Source organism: Rhineura floridana, chromosome 6 (assembly GCF_030035675.1).
Source record: "Rhineura floridana isolate rRhiFlo1 chromosome 6, rRhiFlo1.hap2, whole genome shotgun sequence".
Classification (NCBI taxonomy): Eukaryota; Metazoa; Chordata; class Lepidosauria; order Squamata; family Rhineuridae; genus Rhineura; species Rhineura floridana.
In genome coordinates, this window is record NC_084485.1 from 74,520,512 (window position 1) to 74,540,856 (window position 20,345).

Genomic DNA, 20,345 nt, shown 5'->3' on the forward strand with positions numbered 1-20,345 from the left:
GACACAGCTCTTACCCGGGTACAGTTTCCTTTGGAAGGAGCTCACTTGGTTTTTTGGAATTTTGTATTATTTGTGTTTGCTTACAGACAGACAGGTTGGGCATATGTGAAGGGACAGCTTAAAAACTCTCAAGGTCCACTGCTCCCACATCAGATCTCTAGGGAGGGAGGCAGCACCCTAAGACAGACTTTATCACAGACATGGCTAGATCTGTGAAATGGAGGGAGAAGGTGGAGGATGAAAGACATGCCCCCTTCTAGAAGGCGTGTTTCTTTAGTCTTTGTTAAAGCTCATGCCCTTAGCAATAGGAGAGTCCTGGGCAATTTATCAACTTGGTTTACTTAACAAGAGAATGTTCCAGAATCTACATGTGCCTGCAGGTTTGAGCCATTAACTCTCTCTTAAAAACAAGAATAGGTTAGAGGAGATCTTGAGAGGTCATTCAGACAAGCCCCCAATCTCATAACTTCGTGACAGCATTTCCCCTCCTGTTTTCGACTACAGCTCTCACTGGACCCAGGCAGAATGGCCAGTGATCAGGGATGAGTCCCTTACTTATATTAAGTTTAGGATCAGGTAAAGTGGCAAATAGTCTCCAAGGGTGATGGCTCTGTGCCTTGAATGCAAGCATAATCCACTCCCACTCACTCCAACACAAAAGAACAGCATTCACCCACATGTCCAAACTTGTGTGATAAATAACATTGTTGAAAAAGGGAAAGAGAATCCAGACCAGCTGCCTGTGAAGCTGCCTGTCTCAGCATCTGCTGGATTTCAAAGTGAGTTATAGGTGAAACAATAGGGATTGCTGTGTTCTCCATGCCAATCTAATTGAAATCTGCAAATGCCAAAGGAACTGCATATGGAATAGAGTACTTTTCAAAAGATGGAAGAGAAGCAGGAGATTTAAAACACTAAAAAATAATAATAGTGCTGTCTGCAAACGATGATTGTCAGGGCCAAAGAACGGATGTTTTGGGAGATGCCAACTAGCAAGGACCTTCAGTCTGACACTGCTATTTTAATCAAGCCTATCCATCTATCTGTCTGCAATAATATCAATAACTTTCAGACGTTATTCTCTGCTTGTGACAGTAACTATTTCAAAGCTACTTCACAAGAAATTGAGTTGGGGGGGACCTGTGGGTCATTATGTATGATAACAGCATGTGTCCTTATGTCACTACATGCACATGGACTATGCACATGTTGGGAAGCTGTGGCAAATGCAACATGCATACACTCATATGACCATGGTGATCTACATGCACTATTTATTCTGTCGCCTAGACAGAATGGTGTTCTTTATAGGAAAAGCAATACGTTTAAGGTAGCCCTCAGTTACAGTTTTGTTTCCCTCAATGTCACAAGTGTTTTTCCTCCTAGTTGTCTCTATTTAACCCCCCAAAGCCCAGTTGCGTCAGCTGTTGTCTGCACATCACAGATGCCTGCCAAGAATTTATAAGAAGGTCAGGTGACACCCGGTGTTCCAATTCCCTTCCCTCTCTCACACCCTAACTCACATACTCAGGCTGGGCTTCCTAGCAAGACTGCATTAGAGCAAGGAAACCAAGCAGATCAACATCTCTGCTGAATTCAGGACACTCGCAAAACCATCGTATCCAGCATCACCACCCCAATTTTAGCAAAGGAACAGCTGGGTGAGTAACCGCTGGGGGGATCAATGTGCATTCATTAAGGTCTTCTTTTAGCCTTGATTTTGTTCTGAACGCATAGGCAGTTGGAGTTGATCTTTCTACTTTCTCCATCAGAAAGGGTCAGACTGGGCAGTGAGGACGGAATGAATCAATGAGATTGAACAACGGAGTCTACTATGTTCACTTCTGCAAAAGTTTGCCCAATTCCTTTTTATGTTAAAGGGACTTTGTGGTGTTCTGGGTATTATTATTTAATATCCAGTGCATTAGACAACATCCCTGCATTGCTCCTGAGTGGGAAAAGGACGGGCAAATATTTGCTGAACTGCTGGTGTAGATTAATCTGAAGAGTTGGACTTGTCTTTTATAAATATCTATGAAGTGCAAAAAGGTATTGTTTCTATTGAAAATTAATGAAATGTATCACACTAGCAGGCCTTCAGGATCTAAGCCCAAGGTCACAGTATTTGCTTAAACACTCGGGAAGATTGCATGATTGCAGCCTTGGGCTGAAACAATAAACTGCGAAGTTGAGGGGTCTTGTTCCCCAAATCCTAACATGACTGCTGCTGTAGGGATAAAGAGAGAGGCTGTGTACACACCATACATTTAAAGCACACAACCCCCCAAGGAGTCCTGGGAACTGTAGTTTGCTAAGGGCGCTAGGAATTGTAGCTCTGTGAGGGGTAAACTACAGTTCCCCCAGGGTTCTTTGGGGGAAGCCACATGCTTTAAATGTGCTTTAAATGTATAGTGTGTCTACACACAGCCAGAGTCTTTGTCATTATGCAGTCAGTTCATTCTGTCAAAAAACTCTCCAAGGTACTTCATCATGGTTTTGACCAATCTGTTGCTCTCTGGTGAAACAGTCACTGCCTTTGAGATGTATTTGTTTTGTGATATAGCAGGACAAGTTGCTATTTGCTGGCCTAATAAATCTGTAGTAACTGCCAATAAACACATGCATAGCCCCATGTTCTGGTATGTTCTGGTATGGTATGTTCATACCAGAATATTTCAGACCTAGATGGTGCCAGAGGAGAAGGGCAGGCAGAGAACGGGGGGAGTGAAAGCACCCCCCCCAAAAAAAAATAAGTAGCTTTAAGCTCTCCTACCTGTTTCCCATGGTTGAACCTCTATGGCTACTTGAAGGAAAGATACCTTTTTTACATACTAATTATAACTATAACGAATTGAAAATTAAGCTGCAGTTGTGAACATGCATACTTGAAAGTTAGATTCATCCAAACCAATATAATCTTCTACTGAACAAAATATGTTAGGACCGGAGTGTTAAAGTCAAATATAGATCATTTTCTCTTTCAGAAATTTATCATAGGGGTCAAAGTTCTTGCCCTTTCTATGTCCCCATCCAAAAGTGTGTTTTTTTTCTGATGCCACCATTGGATACATATTACAATTTGGTTTGATGCAGGCATTATTAAAGACAAGACTGAAGCACAGAAAAGCCTTCTCATGGGAGATCTGCTCCATGGCACCTTTGGGGTCATTCCAGGCCATATGCTCAGCCCCCTAAAGGTTAGGGCAAGGAGAATTCCTGAATTCATATTTCTGTTCCAGATGCATAATTACTAGATGCCCTTTCTTTGCCTAAATTAGCAAAGGGTGAGTACAGCCTTAGCTTGCTGTTCATACAGAACTGGCCCAAATCCACATTGAAATGAGAAAAGCTGAAAGCCAGGGACATTTTTATGAAGGTAGCTACAAAGATCTGCCAACTATGGTGCAGAAAAGGAAGGCTTTTATAGCCACCTCACCCCCAAATATTGCCACTTAGTCAAATAGAACCTATGATAAAAGATAGACAGCTGCAGAATATTTACTAAAGGTACATAAGCCACCAGCCAAAGCAACAGCAGCTTCCCCATTATCCCAAATGCCCACGCAATCACAGGCAAGAGAAACAACATTTTAGCAGCCTATCAATCCTGGCTAATGCATCTCCCATCCTTTCTGCCTGCAATCCTCCAGTTTTGCAAAGCAACCCTATAAATCCTTCAGTGAAGCAAACTGTATCTTTGCTTCTCATACATGAGGGATGTTGGGACCAGGCATAAACTTTATGAACATCATATTCTTTCAGGAAAGGAAATACAAGATTAAAAGGGCTTAGGGTTTGTGCACACAAGGATTTATGGCCTTAGTGCTGGAACTTTGCTCTTCGCAGAGAATAAAGTTTTCATTTTCAGGACTCTGTCACCCAGGACAGTTATACTTTCAGAGGAGGAAAAAGGAGCCAAAGCAGATTTAGAAACACACTGAGGACTAATGCTACACATCCCATCTTTGTGCATGAAATGTCTATATTGAAATAGGCAAAGAGCCTGATAAAGTCAACCAAATCTTGCCCCAATACCTGCAAAAGTCCTTTGATCAGGTACTAAGGCAATGCTTGTATAAAGCAACAGAGAGGCAGGTGTGTGTTTCTGCATGTCTCAGGCAGCAATAAGAGGCTGAATTACACAAAGGGAAAAGCAGATTTAAATTGGTTTACTATTTTTAGGACTTTGGGGCTGGACTTGCCAGAAGTTCCATTTACTCAGAACTCTCAGCTTTAGTGAGAATCTGCCCTTTGGGAGGAGGTTCCAAGTAAAGTTTTTCAGTTTTTCTTGAAAATCTGACTGCAAAGTTGGATGCATTTTGTCACCTTGTAGTAATAGAAGTTATTGCACCTTGCTGTTTACTAGGAAAATTTATTAGGAAAATAACCATGAATTTGCCACAATACTCAGTGGTCAGTCAGTGGCAACCTACTTCTTGCTTCATTCTGAAATGACTTCCTTTGTTTGCAACCTTGTTTGTTTGGATTTAACTGTCTCACCATAATGATCTTTAGTGTATCAGCTAGGAACAAAATCATTCTCTGGGCTGTAATGTTAGAGCTGGGCAGGGCCATCATTAATGTGTTGAGAGCATAAGTGTATAAGTACTGGCTAGATCAGGCCAATGATCCATCTAACCCATCACCTTGTTCTCACAGTGGCCAACCAGATGCCTATGGGAAGCCCAAGCAGGACCTGAATGTAACAGCACTCTCCTCACTTGTGATTCTCAGCAACAGATATTCAGAGACACAAATCAATAGTGACAACAGCTCTTATGGGCTGGAAGAGGATAGGGCTGCTCCCTTAGACCAGGCATATACTGCCCGCAGAAAATCCAGAGACGGGGTCAAAGGAAGAGTTAGAATGATAGATTCAGCTGGTTGATTAGTTTACTGCTGCTTGCTGAGGCTGCCAGTGGCATTCTATCCAGCCACTGATGTCACAATGAATTCCAGAAAGAAAGAACATAAGAAGAGCCCTGCTGGATCACAGCAAAGGCCTGTCTGGTCTAGCATCCTGCTTCCCACAGTGGCCAACCACATGCTAAGAAGAAGCCCACAAACAGGACATGAAGGCAAGAGCCTTCTTCTGCTGTAGTTCCCCAGTGACTGGTGTTCAGAGGCACGCTACCTCTGACAATAGAGTACCTCTGGTCCCAGGCTATGGTCTGAAGGCACATAAGGCCAGCTCCCTGCTGAAGCTACGTAGGGTCAGGTTTGGTCAGTGCCTGAATGGGAGACCTCCTGTGAACCATATGTAAGCCACCTTGGGTTTCAATCATGAAAAGAAAGGCGGGGTATAACATAATAAATAAATAAATAAATAAATAAATGATAAATATATAGCTATCCTAACCAGCCATCAATCACTTTATTTTCAATGAATTTGTGTAATCCCCAATTAAAGCCATCTAAGTTGGTGGTCATCACCACATTCTGTAGTAGTAAATTCCACAGTTTATCAGTGTGTGAAGAAGTAAAGTAGAAATTGCTTAGCTCTAGAAATGGAAGTGAGGAGTCCGAGTGTAGCTATTTTGTTGTCTAAAGTGATTTTTAAAAAAGGCTTATGAGAAGTCCAATTCTTAACATTTTTAAAAGAAGCATATAGACACAATGACATCCACAGGGACTGAGTGTGGATTGGAAAAGAGGATATTTTAGCTGCTTAAATGATTTCAATTTTTGATCATTTTACGTGTGATGAATAGCTTTGGGGAAGTGTTTGCATGCTTGATAATATGTGCCAAATTTCTATTCTATCTGTGTCCCCAACCTCTGGGAAGAAAGAAACTAAGACCATGTCTACATAAGAACCTCAAGTCTAACAGGTTTAGACATTGATATTTTAAATTAGCACATTTACTTAAAAATAACTCTTCTTGATTTCAGTGAAAATTTCCTCCAGTTTGGGATGCTCAATTTATTTAGAAAATTTACAAATAACATTTTTGGCAGGTGGTTTACAGAAATTATACAATCAAAATACAACAAAATACAAATAAAGATCAGAATACAATAAATACATATAATACATTAAAATGTCAGTATTATGGCCCAATCTTCATCATTTACTCAGAAGTAAGGCCTATTGTATTCAGTAGAGCTCATATACCTGAAATTGGATACATCCTTGCCTTCTACTGGCTAAAGCTAAAAAAAAATTTCCCCTACTTTTTGGGTGACACATTTACTTATTTCTTGACTTCAAAACTGAACACTTTATACCATCTGTCAGATCTGAATATATAGTTATGTGTAGGGTAGCTGATGTTTTCAAGTAAGAGAAGCAGATAAATATTAAATCAGAAAAAATAAAAATTGTTTCTGAAATGGGGGGATATTTTATGACATGAGCAAGGGAATCCTATACATCAAACAAAAATCAGACAGTGGAGGGGTGACTGGCCTGAGCCCAGCAAGCTCCCTGCCTGCTCCCCCCCCAAGTACCTCCTTAAGGCCAGCTGAGGAGCCAAATCATATCAGGGTGTATGTGGGTAAAGGATCCCTATATATTACTCCCTAACAGCAAGAAACAACACATAGGGCAAAGTCAAAGCCTTTCCTGAGGAGTATCCAGGATAGGCTGGATCTTGAAAGGAAAAGACATATGTTTGGGTTACCAACTAGTCAGTCCAGCAGAACTCCTGTGCCTAGGATAGCAGCTCAACAGACAACAAGGACACTCAGGGGAGTCATGTCCTAGTGTTGGCTGGTGTAGAACATCCTGATCCGAGGTTTCTTTAGGAAAGAGGGGTGGTGAAGTGATTCTCTGAGGGAAAGCTGAAGATCACTTTTGCTAACACAATAGTATGAATGGGTGGGGAATGTCCCATGTGGTGTTTCCCCAATGCATTATTAATAACCTTGTTGGTAGGGAACATCCTCATCCTGGAGATAAAGTTGAAAAGCTCATTAGCAGCTCCCTGGCTAGCAAATTGGGATTGTTTTCCCAAGCAGCAGTCTCCTTAAAGAGAAGGGGATTCTTATTAATAACTTGGTGTTAGCTGGCAATAGGAATTCCCTGATCTAGCTGCTTTCAGGGGAGCCACATTAACCTGATACCTTTCCTAGGTCATCTTTCCTTACCTTTCTGCTCAGCCAACACTACCCATGCAATCTAAATTGGGTCCACTTTAGATACATATTTCAAAGCCATGGAACCCAGCCAGTAAATGTGTTCCTAAAAGTGTGTGACATTCATTTCCTGGCTATGTAGCCTTCTCTTAGTCAGGAAACCAGTGCATATAATGCTTGTAAAGTGCAGGGACTAGTGCATGAAATTCTGACCTTTATAAGAACTGCAGTGGACAGTGGAGAATTGGGAGTAAGAAAACAATTGGTTCTGTTTTCTGACCTGCTGAATTTATCTTTTAGGTTACAGAGAAGTTCTTGAAGGATTACAGAGCAGCTGGAAGGCACACATGCTTTAGATCTGAGATCACTTGTTGGCATGAAAAACCTCAAGCAATCTTCTGCTCCCAGCTAGAGAGACAAAAGTCAGGTTGTTTCTTCACTTGGGAGTTAGTGTTCCAGAGAGAGAGAGAGAGAGACTCCAGGACCTCTGGCTGCACCATGGTGGTGCAGAATAATCTGGACATTGGGGATTCTAGAAAAGGGATTGTGCTGGAGCCATTTATCCATCAGGTTGGAGGCCACATGAGCATGATGAAGTATGATGACTACACTGTCTGCAAGCCCCTCATCTCCCAGGAGCAGTGGTTCTATGAGTCTCTTCCTACAGCAATGAAACGATTCACACCTCAGTACAAAGGTAAAGACTCCAGTCTTAAGTGCACTTATTAGGAAGTCCTGTTGAATTTTGAACATAATTTTAAACATCATTGCAATTGGGTTGCAAGATTCAAGGCTAAAGAGGGAGATGATTTGCACTCAGTGGTTGTTGGTGTTTATACCAAACAAGGGTTCCAGAGGAATGCCATCTGTCAACCTCAGTTGCCAGAAGCAAAGGGTGTATGGTGGAGGGAACAGCAGCTGTGGCAATAGACATTGCCAATAATTTGGGGGGGGGGGCTTGCCATCCTCTTCTACCCCATGCAGAGCAGCCAACCAGTAAAATTCATTGCTGATCAGGGTTACAGGATTGTCAATGCTCAGTACACCACTGTGGAGTCCAATTGTTGTGGCAATCTCACAGGCACAGCTTGTTGCTGAGGGCATTGTGCAAGCAGAACTACCAACTGCCCAGTCTACAGTTACATGATACCGCAGTACAAAAAGCCTATACCATGGAGAAATTATTTGCCACTCAAAACCATTCAAAATATGCAGGCCAGTTGTTGTTTTCTGTTTGTGAAGGAAAAGACTGAAATGTGATACAAGAACTAAAACATGGGTGATACCTAACACTAGTCATACCGAGACTAGAGAACAGAATCAATGGATTTAAGTCCATGGATTTCAGTAGATCTACTCTGCATATGAAAAATGTTGGTTATCAACCAATATTCCATGATAGATTAGATTAGATTAGATTAGATTAGATTAGATTAGATTAGATTAGATTAGATTGAAAGATGATAGATGATAGATATATGGTCTTGAAACTCAAAGAATATATCATAAGAAGGAATTGAAACCCATAGCTTATATAAACACAACCTACCTAAACATGGACAAGAAACTCAATACAGATCAGTATACATAAGAATGACAAGTTTTAGATGACCATTTTTAGATGGTCATTGTACTGGCTGTGTGTTAGAGGACTGCATAGTCCTCTATGCAACCCTTACAAATGTGGGGTGTTGGGGAAAGGGAGTCTCCACTATTGGAGGCAGTATGTGTCTGAATACTAGTTGCTAGAAACCCCAAGAGGGGAGAAGGCTGTTGGGCTCAAGTCCTGTTTGTAGCCTTCCCATAGGCATCTGGTTGGCAACTGTGAGAATAGGATGCTGGACTATATGGACCACCAGCCTGATCTTGCATCTTATAAAAGTAAAAATAAAATGACTTTTTCAGGGGCATATCAGTTAAAGATATAAGTTGAAAGCAAGGAGGGATTACTTCTTCAGCATTATGAAATGCCAACAGCTTTTTCTAGAGTAGGATTGGGAATCTGTAGACCTCTAGCCAATGGTCCAGGATAATGGAAGTTGTCGTCCAACAACATCTGGAGAGCCACAGGTCCCCATTCCTGGGCTATTAGGTCAGGCTACAGCCCATGTTGTTTTCATGCCAGCTGTTGCCTTGCATGAACAGCACATCCAAGCCAAAAATAAGGTTGTTGTCAGGATTGCACCCTTAGGTAGTCACAATCCTTCACAGTTAGAGATGGGTGGGGAGACATGAAAAACAGGAAGGAGAGAGGATAGAAGACAAGGAGGACGGCTCAAACTCCTTTCAATGATTCAGTAATAGGAAGAGGAGGGAAACCCATTTACACCTGATAGGCGAAGCCTCCAGTGCCCTGCCCATTTAGAGTGCCCATATTTGCTGATGCAACAAATATTTTAGTGGTTGTGATGCTTGTAAGTAAGACCATTTGGAATTCATGGTGTTTTATTTCCATTCGAGGAGACAGTCTAGGCACATTACACCTCCCATAATGAGACTGCCTCTGAGATTAAGAAAAACAGACCTATAGCTGAGTATTAACAGACGTGCTGTTTGTTGATAAAATGTCTTCCCAACTGCAACAACAAAAACTGTATTTATTCTTAGGATTTTGTTATTTATAGCATGGCGGATTTTAATATATATTATTAAATATAGCAAGAGACGTGGCAGGAAGGTCTTACGCTGCAGAGATCCACCCTTATTTTTTACCCTAAAACAGATACTAATACAATTGTTTTTCTCCTCTAGGAGTACAATTCACTAATAGGTAAAAAAAAATCTTGCAGTTTAAGAAGGTACCTATAGCCAACAGATATTTCTATCAAACGTTTAAAAGCAGGGAAATTGGGCGGCTATAGTGAATGCACCAGGGGAACAGGAGACCTGACCTCCTCTCTGAGATATTGTACTGCCCTACAAATTTGTAAAAACGCAAACATAATTTGGGTTGGTCTTTCACAGTCCAATCCACTTCCAATGTAGCTTGGAAGAATTTGGTAACGTGCCTCTGAGCATATGGTGAGTGGTGGCAACACCTGCAGTCAGCCCAAATAACAGAAACAAGAGATGTGCTGTGCTGATCTTGTTTTAGCAGGGAGGAAGAAACTATATTAAAACAGTTGATATCTGAAGGAAGGGAGAGGGCAGGGGCAAGAAGGAGGGGATAGGAGGGAGGAGGAGGAGGAGAGGGCAGGTTTGATCATTTGCATGCTTTTTGAGTTCAGTGGGATTTACGCCTGTGCAATCATGCTTTGGACAGGTGAAACTGACTGGGGGGGCAGGGGGAGGAGGAGGGCAGGAAGAGGAGGGAAGGAGATTGGGTGGGTGGGCACTGGGCAGAGGGGAAGCCCCTTTCCTTTCCAAAAGGAAAACATTGCGAACAGTATCTTTCTTTTTCAGGGTTTCCCCCACCTTTTTATTCTACAGCAGACACATGTAGCCTCCCACCCAAATTTAAACCAAAGCTGTCCCTGGCCACATCCACACCAGACCTTTATTTCACTTTAGGCAGTCATGGCTTCCCAGAATTCTCTGGGGGAAGCCATGACTATCTAAAGTGAAATCAAAGTCTGCTGTGGGTGTGGCTCTGATTAGGCAAGCCAAACAGCCGTGAGTCTGGCTTTTAAAACACTGACAGTTGGTTCTTACTGAGCATGCTCAACATTATCATTTTCAAGCCAAAATTTCTTAAATTAATTAAAAATCAGCCAGGCATTTTGTTTAACTTTTAAACTACAGAAGATAAAGGTCAGAGTATGGGGCAAGGTCGGTAATAGCATTACAGGTACTCTGTAAACATGGCTGATTTTTAATTAATTTCAACAGATTATGAGAACTCTGACAGAAAAAAGACCCAAAGGGGTCTGGTTTTTCTCTCTCTCTTTTTACACTTTGAACTCTCAATTCTCTCTGACTGTTTTGTGTATCACCATGAAAATTTAGAGGATTGTTAAGCAATCGTTTCTGAGTTCAGGACTATATGTTTGGTGAGGTTTTGTTTTGAAATGAGCTTATGGGAAGGATCAGAATGGCATGGGGAGTGTTTTCAATTTAACATCGTGGAATGCGAAAAATCCATGCTGACTATAGTATACAGCCACTCTCGTGGCTGTATAATTATATCTTGTGCAGAACACCAACAATAATCAGCAATAAGCTTGTGGCCCAAGAAACTCATCATTTATCTCAGGGTGCAAAGGAAACAGAAGTCTACAAGTGCTATATGTATGAGTAAAGCTTCCAAATATCTGCCTATCAGTGGTTAGCAGACTCCAGAGCTTGGAAAAGTTACTTTTTTTGAACTACAACTCCCATCAGCCCCAGCCAGCATGGCCACTGGATTGGGCTGATGGGAGTTGTAGTTCAAAAAAGTAACTTTTCCAAGCTGTGGACAGTGTGCCAAAAGTGCATTGCACCTGCAGCAGCAGCAGCAGACACACACATCATAAGGACAATAGTTTTAAGTTTACAGTTCTAAACCAAATTTGGGTGTTATGTATTCAACATTTCCTTTTCTCACTATCACGTTAGAAGAATCATACTTTTAAGAGCAGAAACTATGTGGCATAGGAGAACCCCACACTGACATTGCTGTTCAGAGTGTGCAAATTCCACTTGTTGTGTTGGTAGCACTACCATCACAGCCATCTGGGGTGCAGTTAAGTGGAGGACAAATGCAACCTGAACATGGGCACAGGATAGACAATAGAGGTCAGATCCACATTCGTGCATTGTATAATATGGATGTCACCCCTTAAAAAAACTTCAGTATAAATTCATTCTTGTTTTTAACTCAATCAATGCTACTTGTTGAAAATGATATCTTTTTTAGGATTGCCATCTTAATTTTCCATCTGTATTGTCTGAACAGTGTTTCTAAACCACAGAATGCAAATATGCTGTTGTGTTCCCATTTCTCTGTGATCTGCTGGCACAAACCTTTCTTTATACACTCTGAGACCATTCCAGAAGCCCTTTCATTCCCTTGCTCAGCAATAACTTGATATTTTATTTAATGAGACCCCAAGGGTTCCCCTTCAAAGTTAGGCTGCCAACTTGAATTTGGTCAGAGAAAAACAGGTGCCTACCTGACAGTACGTCTGCCTGGCAGGAGTCTCAAAAACCAGTAAAGTCTTCTTTCATAAGGCTTAATGTGTTACTGTTGCAGAGATCTTAGGTGCTATAGCCAAATGAGGTGGCATACGTCAGTGGCTAAGAAGAGAATCACCAGGGAAGTCCTAGGTTCCTATGATGTCCCTTCTATGAAGTCACTAGGCGGCCTTAGGCTGCCATCTTGAGCTACTCCCACTCCCTAGCTGTAATATGAGGATAAAGATATAGGTGAATCTTTCAGGGTTGTTGTTACTAATGTAGATGATCTACAGCTCTTTAAAATATTCCATAAGTGCTACATGCTATTCATTATTAACCAAATATGAATATGAGATCTCACCTTTCTTCAATAGCAGCTGGCTGGAAGACTGTGTTTGTTTAGATCTGAAAGGAAAGGACTTAGAAAGCAAAGTTGAGGGGGGAGCACAGGCAGATGGAATAAGCTTTAAACAACATTAATGTTAACATTTACCATTGATCCTTGCCCATTTCCTACTCTCCTAGGACAGACTGTAAGGTGAAGTGCTAGGCAACCAAAATACATAACACCAGGCATCTTGTCTAAATCTGACACTGCATCTAGACGATCATGTGTTTAAAGCTGACGTAAGTCTCCTGCCTCCCAAAGAGGTAGCACATGTTCCATAGTTATCCAGAAGGTGAATTTCACCATTGCTCAAACCACCAGAAGTAATGCTTGGTTTAAAGTGCCAGGTGGGGGCCTTCATTCAGGGTGGAAGGTTGTGTGAGAAGAACATCATATGTGCCAGGGGTGGGCAGAAGGTAGATCTGCATCAACCAGTTGATAGATCCTACAAGACTGATGTCTGCTCACCTCTGATGGATGCTGTCAAAGGAGAATGGGGGTGTGGAGGAGGACAAAGGAATAAACAAACAAGTGGCCACTAACCCATACAGCATAAGGGATGTAAGGGACCCATTGCCTAGCAATAATTTTAGACTATTGAGATGTTTGATATGTTAATTTGGAAACCTCATTTAGTGTAGAATATAGCTGCAAGATTGTTAAATGGGGCTGGGTGGCATTTCCTATTTATTTATTTACTTGCAGCATTTATATCAGCCACTCAGCTACATAATTCTAGGGGCAGGTCATAAAACACAGTATTAAAAATACCATAAAAACAGTTGTAGCGATAAAATTTTCCAGCAAAGAGATCTAAAACCAAATCCATGATATTATGAAAAATGTGCAATGTACAAGTGATTGGGGGGGAGGAGAGTAATGATTTTTAAACCCTGGGAGAATAAAAAGGTTGGGTTAATCTCACACTGAAAAGACTATTTAAAAGGCAGCAGCAAGCCTCTCTTGGGCAGCTATTTCACTGCCAGGGGTCTATCACTGAGAAGGCCCTACCCTCATAGCCACCCGTCTCACTTCTCTTGGTGGAGGTGCTTGGAACCGGGGCCCCTAAGAGGATCTCAAAGCTTGGGTAGGAATATAGAGGAAAAGGTGTATATGGGCACACTGCACCAGTGCTTCCCTTTCCTCACTGGCTCCCCCTCTGTTTTTGAGCCCAATTCAAAAGGGTGGGGGTGGCCTTTGGTTTGGGACCAAAGTACCTGAAGAAGAATTGCCCATTGCCACAAACAGTTACCCAGACTTTAAAATGTTCTCTGGAGGTCCTTCTCCACCTGCCCCTGCTGGGTGAGATGCAGTGGGTGGTTACTGGAGAAAGTGCCTTTTCAGTGGTGGAACCCTAGCTGTGGAATGCCTCCCTTGAATCACTTGGTATTCATTTTCTGACTTTTGGTTGTGGTCTGGGTTTGGCTGTTTATTTTTGGTATTCATCTTTACATGGATGGAGTGGTCATTTTTATGTTCTTGGGTGGTTTTCTGTGGATGAACACCAATAGTATGAATGTTTTGTTTTAATGGGTTTTTATTGTGTTGTTGTAAATTGCTTTGGGACTTTTTCTCTGTGAAGCAATTCATAAATTTAATGGACTGAACTGAATTTCCAGTCCCAGGCAAAGACCTTTTCCTAAGATTTCTAATTTGTTGTTAGTTTTTTAGTCCATATTACCTGTTCCACATGGTTTTCTTTAAAAAAGCTGTTTTTATCATTTTACTTAATTGTATGAAATCTTAGCTACTGTAAGCTACCCGGAGGCCTATAAGTACTTGGAAATACATACATACCTTTATAGTTAAGAAATTAAAAAGAAACAAACCAGAAATATAAAAACACACTCCTTCAAATCTAAAAATGGAATTTCTATAACTTTGTGAGTCTAATACAGACCCAAGATAAAATGTGCTTGGAATGGTACATCAGCGAAAGAAGAGAGTGCCTCAAATATATAAAAGAGCTTGCAATCAATAGTTTTCAAAATAGGATCTGGGAAGTGAAATATCAATATGTATTATATATAATGTGATAAGAGGCTCTGAAACTGAAATTCTTCTATCAAATGCTTTGCTGCCTTAACCAAAAGGTTATTCTGTCTTTCACTCCAATTGTTTTTTTCTAATATTCTTTAATAGCAGTTCAGCTTGCACACGTCCTTTGCTGCTGTTAATTAACTTTGCTCTAGTGACTATAAGTAAAGCAACAGAAGACAAGCTGCCCCAACTGAAGCTCCTTACGCCTCCATCTCTCTCTAAGAGGCAAGATAAAAGCATTTTGTCCCCCTGGGCTGGCAAATTTCCATGGCAATATGACACATAGATGTTTTAGAGAGCGCACATGCATTGTAAGTGTTCCCTTCTAGCTCACCAGAGTGTGCAATCTCCCTTGCCAATATATTGTATTGGAGATGTGCAGCATTCCCTAATCAATGTTATGTCTCCATGGTTTTGGTGATGAAGCTACAAACCTTTCAGGGGGTTGTCTGAGGAGCAAGGCTCCTGGGGAAATTTGTTGTCTTCTCTCTCTCTCTCTCTCTCTCTCTCTCTCTCTCTCTCTCTCTCTCTCTCTCTCGTTTGTGTCCTATTATTCCAGCCCAGATATTCTTCTGCTGCTGTTTATGCTCCACAGCTGGAGGGGGCAGGAACAGGAATTCTCACAGGCTAGACACCCCTGCCTGCCACTTGAAACAGCAGGCTGAAGCATTTACCCAAGAGCAAGTGTGCTTCTAGGATGTGCCCCTCCCAACCTGCTGCTTCAATTTATTTATTTATTTAAAATATTTCTATCCCGCCCTTCTACCCTACAATAGGGCACTCAGGGCGGCTACAATAAAAACGTATACATACATAATAAAATACACAATAAAAACACAAAACATTACAGTAGATTAAAATGCATAAAATACTATTAAAATACATAAAATGCATTATGCACATACATACATAAAATGCAATCATGCATACGCATACAAACATGCATGTATATATGTGCATGCACGTATAAAAAAGTGAGACTTCAATGGCAGAAGGGAGCATTTGCTCATTATTAAATCAAATAATAAATAATAAATCAAATAATAATAAATTATGAGTAGGTTTCCTAATGGGTAGGTGCTTCTGATTGCTATTTGAAAGTGGCAAGCTTGCACAGGGTGCAATTTTCCTCATGACATGTCTCCAGATATTGTGAGGAACCTTGCTGAGAGTTTAGTATCTCTTTAATGTGGTACTGCCTTTTCCACAGCAAACCTGACCATGGAGCCCCTGGGTTATTTTCATTGTAGTGTTAAAGCAGTTACATCAATTGGGCACAAGGATTTCTACTTCTGCAACAGAACTCCCCCCTTCCCCCATGCATCCCTTAAGTCTGTACTAAGGGTTCTGCCAACCCTCTGAAGCAGATTTGGGGAGGGTGTACAGCACACATGTGGGGGGAGAGGGAGAAAAGTTCTGTTGCACAAGCAGTAATCTTTGCATTGACTGAATGAGTTAGTTAAATATCGCCTCCTGATTTTAACTCAGGGACACACCTAGAAAGAAATCCAAAAAACAGCTGCAGTTCCCCTACAGTATCATAGGACATACCCACACACACACAAAAAAACTGGTGCCGATATACCCTTAGAAAAAAACATAACACTTGCCCAGGGCAGGTCCTACTGTTTGACGTAGAGAGGCAGCTACCTCAAATTTGGGATGTCATGAAAGAGCAACAAATTGTTAGTTGATTAAATATTTGCTGTATTTTTTTTACTCCCAGGGAGAGGTGGTTTTGGGATTTCTTGCCTGAGGTGCCAAAAGGACTTGGCTGTGTGTGTTTTATGTGCCTTCAAGTCGATTATGACTTATGGTGACCCTATGAATCAGTGACCTCCAATAGCATCTGTCATGAACTTGTTCAGATCTTGTAAGTTCAGGTCTGTGGCTTCCTTGATGGAATCAATCCATCTCTTGTTTGGCCTTCCTCTTTTTCTACTCCCTTCTGTTTTTCCAAGCATTATTGTCTTTTCTAGTGAATCATGTCTTCTCATGATGTGTCCGAAGTATGATAACCTTAGTTTCATCCAGTGATAGTTCTGGTTTAATTTGTTCTAACACCCAATTATTTGTCTTTTTTGCAGTCCATGGTATGTGCAAAGCTCTCCTCCAACACCACATTTCAAATGAGTTGATTTTTCTCTTATCTGCTTTTCTCACTGTCCAATTTTCACATCTATACATAGAGATCAGGAATACCATGGTCTGAATGATCCTGACTTTAGCGTTCAGTGATACATCTTTACATTTGAGGACCTTTTCTAGTTCTCTCATAGCTACCCTCCCTAGTCCTAGCCTCCTTCTAATTTCTTCACTATTTTCTCCATTTTGGTTAATGACTGTGCCAAGATATTGATTATCCTTGGCAAGTTCAATATCCTCGTTGTCGATTTTAACGTTACATAAGTCTTCTGTTGTCATTACTTTAGTCTTTTTGACCTTCAACTGTAGTCCTGCTTTTGTGCTTTCCTCTTTAACATTTATCAGCATTCATTTCAAATCAATACAGTAGGGCCCGGCTTTACAGCGCTTCGCTTTACAGCGTTCCGCTAATACAGCGGTTGTGAATTGTAGAAAGGCCCCGCTTTACAGTGCTTGTTCTGCTTTTACGGCGGTTTTTTGCTGCCGGGTGCCATTTTGGGTCAATGTAAGTCAATGGGATCCACTTTACAGCGGTTTTCGCTTTACAGCGGTGGTCCGGAAACGTAACCCGCTGTATGAGCGGGGCCCTACTGTACTAGTTTCTGCTATAGTGGTATGGTATCATCTGCATATCTTAAATTATTGATATTTCTCCCTCCAGTTTTCACACCTCCTACATCTTGGTCCAATCCCACTTTCTGTGTGGTATGCATATAGATTAAACAAACAGGGTGATAAAATACACCCGTCTCACACCCTTTCTTTGGAATTGGGATATATATTGAACGCTTCCAGTCTACGGGCCATTGTTTTGTTTTCCATATTTGTTGACAAATTTTGGCAAAATATGAACAGGTTCAATCTCAGTACCTTATAGCAGCTCTATTGGTATGCCATCCGTTCCTGGTGGTTTGCTTTTTCCAAGTATTTTAAGAGCAGCTTCCACCTCGCATTCTAAGATTTCTGGATCATCATCATACTGTTCCTCCATAAATGAATCTGTCATCCTTGCATTTCTTTTATATAATTCTTCAGTGTATTGCTTTGCTTCCATCTTCCTTTTATTAAATCTCGGTCGGTCTGTGTATTCCCCTGCTGAGTATTCAACATCCCTACTGTCGGTTTAAATTTTCCTTTAATTTCTCTGATCTTTTGGAATAAAGCTCTTGTTCTACCTTTTTTATTGTCCTCTTTTATTTCTATGCGATAGTAGTTGTAATAGTTCTCTTGGTTCCTACGTACTAGTTCTGTATTATTGCATTTAGGGTTCTGACCGTGTTTCTCTCTCCTTTTGCTTTTGCTTTCCTTCTCTCTTTAACCATTTTCAGGGTTTCGTCCATCATCCATTGAGGTCTTTCTCTCCTTTCAGCTAGAGGTATTGTCTTTTTGCATTCTTCCCTGATAATGTCTCTTGTTTCACTCCATAGTTCTTCTGGTTCTCTATCAACTAAGTTTAAAGCCTCAAATCTGTTCCTTATTTGGTCTTTATATTCTTCTGGGATGTTGTTTAAATTGTATCTTGGCGTTATGATTGTTTTGTTGTTGTTCTTTAGCTTTACTCTGATTTTTGATATTACCAGTTTATGATCTGTACTGTAGTCTGCTCTTGTTCTTGTTTTCGTAGAAAGTATGAAACTTCTCCATCTTCTGCTACCACTTATATAATCAATTTGATTCCTATATTGACCATTTGGTGATGTCCACATGTACAGTCATCTTTTCGGTTGCTCAAAAAATGTGTTTGCTAGAAACAGATTATTGGCTTTGCAGAATTCAATAAGTCTTTCTCCTGCTTCATTTCTATCTCCTAAGCCCCATTTCCCCACAATTCCTAGTTCTTCTCTGTCCCCTGCTTTTGTATTCCAGTCCCCCATGATTATCAGCACATCTTGTTTTGGTGTATGATCAATTTCTTCTTGTACTTCTGTGAAAATCTCTCCAATTCCTCTTCTTCTACATTTGCCATTGGAGTGTAGTCTTGGATAATGGTTATGTTAATAGCTTTTCCGTTGAGTCTCATCTGTATCACTCACTCAGATTTTGCATTATAGCTCCTAATTGCCCTTGCTACATCACTTCTCACTATTAAAGCAACGCCATTCCTTCTTAATTTATCATTTCCTGCATAAAATATTTTGCAGTTGCCTGAATGAAAATGTCCCATTCCCATCGATTTTAATTCATTCTTCCCAAGTATTGTAATGTTGATACGTTCCATTCCTTGCTTGACAATTTCTAACTTTCCCTAGTTCATGCTTCTCACATTCCATGTTCCTATTGTGTACATTGCACAACTCCGGACTCTCCTTTCGCATCGGTGCACATCAGTCTCTGGGCTTCCTTTCAGCTTTGACCCAGTTGTGTCATTAGTCACAGCGCTACTCGTACTTGTCCTTTGTTCTTCCCCAGTAGCTCACTGAATGCCATCTGACCTGGGGGTCTCATCTTCTGACACTATCTCGTGTTGCATTTTGGATACTCTGTTCATAGGGTTTTCGTGGTAAGCGGTATTCAGAGGTGGTTTACCATTGCCTTCCTCTGAATCTGGATGCATCTTAGTCTGGTGTCTCAGCTTTGACCATTCTGCCTTGGGTGACCCTGCTACTAGGAATCTAGCCTCTTGGTCTAGACTCCTGACAGCATTGCACTCAGCTTCTTCAAGCCTTGGGTATTATTTCCCTTGACTTGGAAGGGGGTGCCATTTGCTCTTCTGCCTAAAGCAGCAAAATGTCTTGAGCTGGCTCTGTGCTGTCCCATGCGGCAAAATAGCAGGCTAAGCTTTAGAAGGAATATCTGTGTATTCCCTGGCTTGGATTCACCAGCATGGCTGGACCTTGGCTCTATTTTTATACATCCTGAAGGCTTCACAGTGGCTTAGGGACCTTTATGTAATAATGCCATTTTGCAAAACTTTGCTTGACTGTCATTAAAATCTAATACCAATTAGGCTGTATATTTTTGGGAGCGCCTCTCATTGAATTCAGTGGGACTTACCTCTGAGTAGAAATTCATAGGACTGCTGTACTTGTTTACAAAACCAGCAGCTCCTTTTATGCATTTCCAACAGGGTTTGATGACCTTGAGACAAGTTTTTTTCTCTCTCTTTTTTCTTTCTTTCATGAATACCTCACCTTCCAAGGCTGCCTGTCTAGAACTACTGTGAAATTACAGAGTTTCTTTCAGGCCAGGCTCTGCCCAGACTCATATTGCACATGGCAGTAAATAAATGTGTCTATTAGTTTAAAAATATACACACAAGGACAGAGCTAGGAAACTACATAGCAAAACAGCTTCTGAGAATTGCTCAGATGCTTCTGGCATGCTGATACCTTCTGGAAATATTCTCTGCCTGCTGAGCTTGCTATGCACATAACCCAACAGAATTGTCAGAGGTACCAAAATGAAAGCATTCAGTTGTAGCAACTATTGCTCCTTCGGTGGTAAATTCTAAATTGTAACAAAGACAATTGCAGAAGCCAATGAACTGAAATTATATTGCATGGATGTGTTCTTTGATCATATGCTGCACATGCCAGTGGATTAATGTTGGCTATTCCAGTTAGTATATGCTGATTTTGTCAGGTCGAGAAAAAGAGGTTAT

The 20,345-nt window shown here is 41.1% G+C and overlaps 1 protein-coding gene across 2 annotated transcripts in view; it reads left to right on the plus strand.

The window, feature by feature from the left end:
• The first annotated feature begins 1,512 nt into the window (after positions 1–1,512).
• IP6K3 (inositol hexakisphosphate kinase 3) overlaps positions 1,513–20,345 on the plus strand; it is a 37,456-nt gene continuing 18,623 nt past the window's right edge. The window contains exons 1-2 of one of the 2 annotated variants that reach the window (XM_061632409.1): positions 1,513–1,661; positions 7,378–7,774. In XM_061632409.1, the coding sequence (XP_061488393.1) occupies positions 7,576–7,774 (199 nt within the window). In that variant the 5' untranslated portion in view covers positions 1,513–1,661; positions 7,378–7,575. Of the gene's footprint in view, positions 1,662–7,377; positions 7,775–20,345 lie in introns of those variants that run through there. The other variant, XM_061632410.1, reaches the window with a different exon arrangement.